The 6,168-nt window shown below is 66.7% G+C and overlaps 1 gene segment (V, D, J or C); it reads right to left on the reverse strand.

Annotated features, from left to right (window-relative positions):
• Positions 1-828: 828 nt before the first annotated feature.
• Positions 829-4,744, reverse strand: LOC113617036 (immunoglobulin heavy constant gamma 4-like; the record flags this gene model as incomplete). The annotated part of the segment is given in 6 exon segments: positions 829-953; positions 1,597-1,730; positions 3,167-3,493; positions 3,577-3,906; positions 4,041-4,085; positions 4,417-4,744. Coding segments are annotated over 6 exon segments (1,248 nt in total), but the record flags the coding sequence as incomplete, so codon positions are not given.
• Between the last annotated feature and the right edge of the window lie 1,424 nt (positions 4,745-6,168).

The following is a 6,168-nucleotide window of genomic DNA, read 5'->3' on the forward strand; positions in this document are numbered from 1 at the left end:
GGGGCCCTTCTCTCCAGTCCGGGAGCAGCTTCACCACACGCGCATGCTGACTGCGCTTTTCCACAGAGACTGGAGAGCTGGTACCGGGCCCTGAGGCAGGGGCCCGGGGTCTGAGGCTGGCCCTACGCGGGTCGCGTCTCTCACCCCCACCCCGGTGCAGGCGGAGCTCCTGCTGTACGTGCCTCAGGCCTTTGGCTGCAGGATGGGCTGGCCGCGCCTTCTGCCCTCTTTTCAGGGAGCCCCTCCAGCTCAGCCCGTGGGGCACCAGGTCAACAGCGTGCTCCCCGGGAGGCCGGTCTGGCTGGACCTCACCGCCTCCCGTGCTGGGGCTCCTGCAGCGGCCTCGGGCCCAGGCCTTGCTCTGAGCAGCGTCCACGGTGGAGGTGACCTGAGGGACCATTAGCGGCACCTGCAGAAGCTCTCCTGCTGGGAGAGGTGGGCGGCTCCCCTCCAGCATCTGGCACAGGCCCTCCTCCCGGGGACCCTGCGTCTGGAGCTCGGCCGGGACAAGATGCAGGGGCCAGGCCCTGTGCAGAGGCCCAGACGCCGGCCTCCTCCTCCTGTTCGAGGGGGACCCCCACGCTGCCCCGGGCGTTGCCGGTGGTCCCTGGGGTCCCGGAGGTGTCCTGCGGGGACATCAGCTCAGGTTGGGCATCACCTGCGGTCCCCTCGGGTCTGTGAGTGGGGTGGGGGGCAGGTTGTGGTGGCCACGAGGCCAGAGGCCGGGGGTGCAGGTGAGGGTGCTCGTGAGCTCAGAGGCTGGCGAGGTCAGCGGGCGGAGGAGAGGCCTGGAGCAGGCTGAGCGGCACAGGGGGATAGACGTGGTCCTATAGGTCAGGGGCAGCCCAGGACGCAGCCCGTAGTGAGCGCTAGGCACCCTGTCCGACCATGTTCCTGTAGTCGGGGACAATCGTCTGCTTCAGCTCCACCACCGACGAGAAGATCCACTTCACCTGAGGGGCAGCGGGAGTGAGCGCAGGCTGGAAACCACCCAGGCCGCCCCCCAGGGCCTGTCCCCATTCCCCGGGCCGACGGACAGCGAGGAGTTCCGGGGGGGACAGGAGGCCATGATGGGGACAGTGTGGGAGAGTGAGGGACAGGGAGGGACAGTGAGGGACAGTAGGGGACAGTGATGGACAGTGAGGGACAGTGAGGGGACAGTGAGGGACAGTGAGGGGACAGTGAAGAACAGTGAGGGACAGTGAGGGGACAGTGAGGGACAGTGCGGGACAGTGAGGGGACAGTGAGGGCCCATTAGGGACAGTGAGGGACAGTGAGGGACTGTGAGGGGACAGTGAGGGACAGTGAGGGGACAGTGATGGACAGTGAGGGACAGTGAGTGACAGTGAGGGCCCATGAGGGACAGTGAGGGACAGTGAGGGACTGTGAGGGACTGTGAGGGGACAGTGAGGGACAGTGAGGGACAGTGAGAGGCAGTGAGGGCCCATGACGGACAGTGAGGGCCCGTGAGGGACAGTGAGGGACAGTGAGGGACTGTGAGGGGACGGTGAGGGGACTTGAGGGACAGTGAGGGGCCGGGGGCCAGGAGGAGACACAGTGGGGACAGCGAGGGCGCTGCGGGGCCGGCCCGCCCACCTTGAAGAGCGTCACGGTGGCGCTGTAGCACACGCTGAGCAGGAAGAGGGTGATGAAGATGGAGATGGTCGTCCACAGCCCGTCCAGCTCCCCGTCTTGGGCATCAGCACAGGTCTCCTCCTCTAGCAGCAGCTCTGCACAGGGAGGGTGGGGTCAGTGCTGTGCCTGCCCCCGGGGGCAGGGCTGGGCTCATGGGGCCTCGCAGCGCGGCTCCCAGTGTGGCGGGTGGTGGCGGGATGCCCCGGTGGGCCGGGCCAGAGGCACCTGAGGACAGCCGCTGAGCACCGGCCCCAGCCCCCCATTCCTCCAGCCTGGGCCCCTGTCTCGGCCTGGCCAGTGGGTCCTGCTCCCTCCCCTGTGCTGTGCGCTGAGCTGGGGCGCTTGCGGGGAGGGTGCCCGGAACCCCCGCAGGACAGTGGCTCAGGCCCCGGCCGCCTCTCCCGCTGGGGGCCAGACCCGGAGGGCGGGAGTGTCAGCAGAGCGCGTGGGCTGTGGGCCCTGGCCCAGGGAAGGGGCAGCACAGTGCTGGTCTCTGTCCCGTGGGCGTTGGAGGGTGGGGACCAGCCTGGGGTCTACGGTGAGGGCTCATGAGACCCAGCTCTGTGGTCGGGTGTGCGTCTGTGCGGCTGCCCTGTGGGAGGGCCCGTGTGCAAGGCCCGCGTGTGTGCACGCATGTGGGTGTTGTGGTGGGTGCACTGCACACGTGTGTGCGCGGGCAGGTGAGTGCATGTGGATGAAGGCGGTGGTGTGCCGGCTGGTGTGGCTCAGTGGGGGGCTTGTTTTCAATGGCTCTGGGCTCAGTGCCCACGGGTGCGTATGGAGGGTCCCTCCCTGGGCACTCAGGGCTGCTTGCCTCTGCCCCTTGTGGGCACAGGGATGCGTGTCCCCACGAGTGCACAGGCCTGGCCCTGGCAGGGACAAGCAGGGCAGAGCCACCTGGCCTGAGGGGGGGTCCTGATCTCCCGTGCCTGACAGTGCAGCAGGGCCGTCCCCCCACCCCGGGCTGTGTGTGGCCCCCGTGAGGGCAGAGAGCCAGCACGCGGACTCTGGAGCCGGGGACAGGAATGTGGGGACGAGGACGGCCAGTGTCCCACAGCTTGGGCTGGAACAGGGGCGGGAAGAAGTGGGCACTCATTCTCCTGAGGGTCTCTGGTGGGCTTCTCCCATTCCGGGCACACACTCCAGCCCCAGCAGCTGCGGGGTGGAGGGCGGCCGGAGCAGCTGTCCCCTCCGGGAGGGGCCCTCCCCGGCCTCGGGCAGCCCCCAAGCGGCCCGCGCAGGCCCGCACACTTGGGTCCGGCCCTGAGGGGGTCAGCTCTCCCGCACTGGTGGTGACAAACTGTGACCCAGAGCCGGGCCCCCCCTGCCCCATGCAGGCCCGCGTGCCCCAGGGCTCTGCTCGGAAAGAACCATGACAGCGTTGCGGGTCCCAGGGCGGCGCTGGGCGCTTTATTTCATGGCGCCCGGGAGGAATGTACACAGGGCTGGGGCTCAGGCGTCCTCGCTGGACCCTGAGAGCCCAAGGGGAGGGAGGGCTCGCTGGGGCAACAATGCCGTGGGGCTCATTTACCCGAAGACTGGGTGATGGACTTCTGCGTGTTGTGATTGTGTAGAGCCTCGTGCAAAACTACACACGTGTAGGTGTCTCCCCGCTGCCAGCTCTTCTTGTCCACCCTGAGCTTGCTGTACAGGAAGAAGGACCCGTCGGCCTCCAGCTGGGGTGGGGTCGTGCCATAGTTTTCCTCTTGCTCCGGCTGCCCGTTTCTCTGCCACTCCACGTCGATGTCGCTTGGGTAGAAGTCGGTGACCATGCAGGTTATGCTGACGCTGACCGAGCTCTTGGCCAGCTCTTCCCGTGCTGGGGCCAGTATGTACACCTGCGGCTCCCGGGGCTGCCCTGTGGGGAGAGGTATGGCTGTTAGCACGATGGTCACTGCTCTTGGCCCCCAGGGACCCTCCTGCGCCCGTCCCCCGACCCACCTTTGGCCTTGGAGATGGTCCTCACGATGGGGGCCGGGAGGCCTTTGTCGTTGACCTTGCACTTGAACTCCTTTCCCTGCAGCCAGTCCTGGTGCTGGATGGGCAGGGCGCTGACCACACGGTAGGTGCTGTTGAATTGCTCCTCCCTTGGCTTCGTCTTGGCCGTGTGCACCTCTACATCGTCCACATACCAGGAGAACTGGACATCGGTGTCCTCCTTGCTCACATCCACCACCATGCAGGAGACTTCCGGTTTTCGGGACATTGTGAGGGTGTCCCTGGGTTTCGGGGGGAAGATGAAGACGGACGGTCCTCCTGGGAGCTCACAGGCTGGTCGGGGAGACATGGTGGGGGGTCAGCCCCTGGGTGGACCTCCTCTTGGGCACCCATCCATCCCTCCCCCGAGTGCCACAGCTGGTCAAGGTCCACCTCCAAGGGGTGGAGGGTGAGGCCGGCTGACTTACGTGGACATTTGGGACACCTGGAACGGGGGTTTGGGCCGTTGATTTCTGCAGAGAACAGACTGGAGGTTACCGGGGTTGGGGACGGCCTGGGGCTGGGCTTAGGGCAGGGGCAGGTTTTGGCAGGTGAGACCTGTGCCCACTCTGTGGCCCCAGGGGCTGGGGGAGGCGTCCAGCCTGTGCCCACCCTGGACCTGGTGGAAACGCCCAGAGGACCCCCTCCCTGAGCCTGGGAGGCCTTCAGGTGAGGGAGAGAGACAGGCCTCCCGTGACACCCTGGGTGGGATTCACCATCCCTGGTGTGTGGTCCGTTCAGGTGGGAGGGCTGACCCCGGGCCTGTCTCGTAGTGGACATCCTCCCTGCGGCCCGTCCTCTCACCGATGCGCTTGTCCACCTTGGTGCTGCTGGCCGGGTGGGCTACGTTGCAGGTGAAGGTCTTGCCGGACGAGGTGCTGGCAGGCACGGTCACAGTGCTGCTGAGAGAGTACAGCCCCGAGGACCCTCGGACGGATGGGAAGGTGTGCACGCTGCTGGGTAGGATGCCCGAGTTCCAGGTCACGGTCACTGGCTCAGGGATGTAGCGCGAGACCAGGCAGCCCACGACCACTGTGGCACTAGGTGTGTCCCCACAGCTGGGAGACAGAGCGTAGACTTCCGGGGCCGTGGCGGAAGCTGTGAGAGAGGAGGCCGTGTGACTGCCAGGGCCTCACCCCTGCGAGGGTCCAGGCAGGGCATCAGGCGTGCAGGCCTGGGCCATTGCTGAGCCCAGCGACCTTGTGCTTCCAGTGTGTCTGAAGACCAGCGGCCCAGCATGGCTGTCCCCCACCCCAGGTCCCTGCGTCTGCAGCTGTGGGCTCCAGACACAGCTGGGGGCCAGTGCTGGGCCTGCCCAGGGTCTAACAGATCCCCGGGGCCCCTACCCTCCTGTGGGTGTCTGGCCTGATCAGGCCCTCGGTCTGAGCCCTGACCAGTGGCTACTACTCCCTGAGCCCACTGCCCTGCTCTGCTCCTGTCCCCTTGTCCTGGCCTGCTCTTTGCCACCCAGGGCCTGTGTGTTCTGGATCGCTCTGCCCATTGGCATCCCCGGGAGCCTTGCACTGCCCCTCGCCATTTTCTCCTGCAGGGTGCTAGCACCCCAAGCAGCATTCCCTGGCTGGACCTGTCCCCTCTGCACCTGGTCTGATCAGCCCAGACCTGCAGCCCCTTCGGAGCCCTGAAGGGCCCTTCCTTCGCCCTCAGCCAGGTCCACTGCCCTGCCAACCCCACCTCGCTTTGGCACGTCGTACCCTCCTGTCTCAAGCCCCGACAGGCGCCTGGAAAACTGGGGACCTTGGGCCCATGAATTGCAGCCCATCAGGTCCCCGCAGTCATGCCCCTGCCCCTTCAGCCTCAGAGACCTTCCCTCCCATGGTCCTCTCTCCACCCGGCCTTGCCATCCGCCTGGCCCCTCCCACCAGACCAAAGCACCTTTAGCTCAGGCCCTCGTACCCTGACCCCAGGGCTCGTGGGCAGCCCCTGCCCTCGCAGCCCCCTGCTGCCCTGCACAACCCCGCCTGCTCCCCTGAGTTCTTGGGGTAGCCCCCTGCGCCCGGCCTTACCAGCCCCCTGAGCTCCAGCGGAAAGGCTGCTCTCCTTTCTCAGGGCACTCAGGTTCCCCTCATCTAGATGCTCCCTCACCTGCCTCCACCCCTCATCCTGGCCCCTCAGCTGAGCCCGGGCTTCCTGTCCATCGAGTGTCTAGCCTCTGCCCATCTGAGCTCCGGTTCACCGTCTCAGGCCTGAGTCGTCCCTGCCCTTGCGTCCCTTCTCTCCTGCCCTGGGCCCTCCGCACACCCCAGCGGGGCCCCCAGCCCGCTCTCCTGTAGGACTCCCTGCTCTGCCCCCACTGCCAGCTGCCCTGCGTCCTGCCCTGCCAGTCCCCTAGGCTCAGGTCTCTGGGCTCAGCTCAGGGATGCTGTACCCTCATGTCATCTGCTCAGCTGGCGTCGGACTGCCTACTGTCCCTGGAGCGCTGGGCCCACAGCACCAACGGTCCCTGCACCCTATGATACTTGCCTACTCACCTGCTCACCCCAGTACCTGGTCTGCTGAGGTCCTGGGCAGGTCCCTGTCCTCCCAAACCCCTGCTCA

The sequence above is a fragment of the Aethalodelphis obliquidens genome, unplaced genomic scaffold (genome assembly GCF_003676395.1).
Source record: "Aethalodelphis obliquidens isolate GAN/ISIS:26980383/991018 unplaced genomic scaffold, ASM367639v1 scaffold1318, whole genome shotgun sequence".
NCBI lineage: Eukaryota > Metazoa > Chordata > Mammalia > Artiodactyla > Delphinidae > Aethalodelphis > Aethalodelphis obliquidens.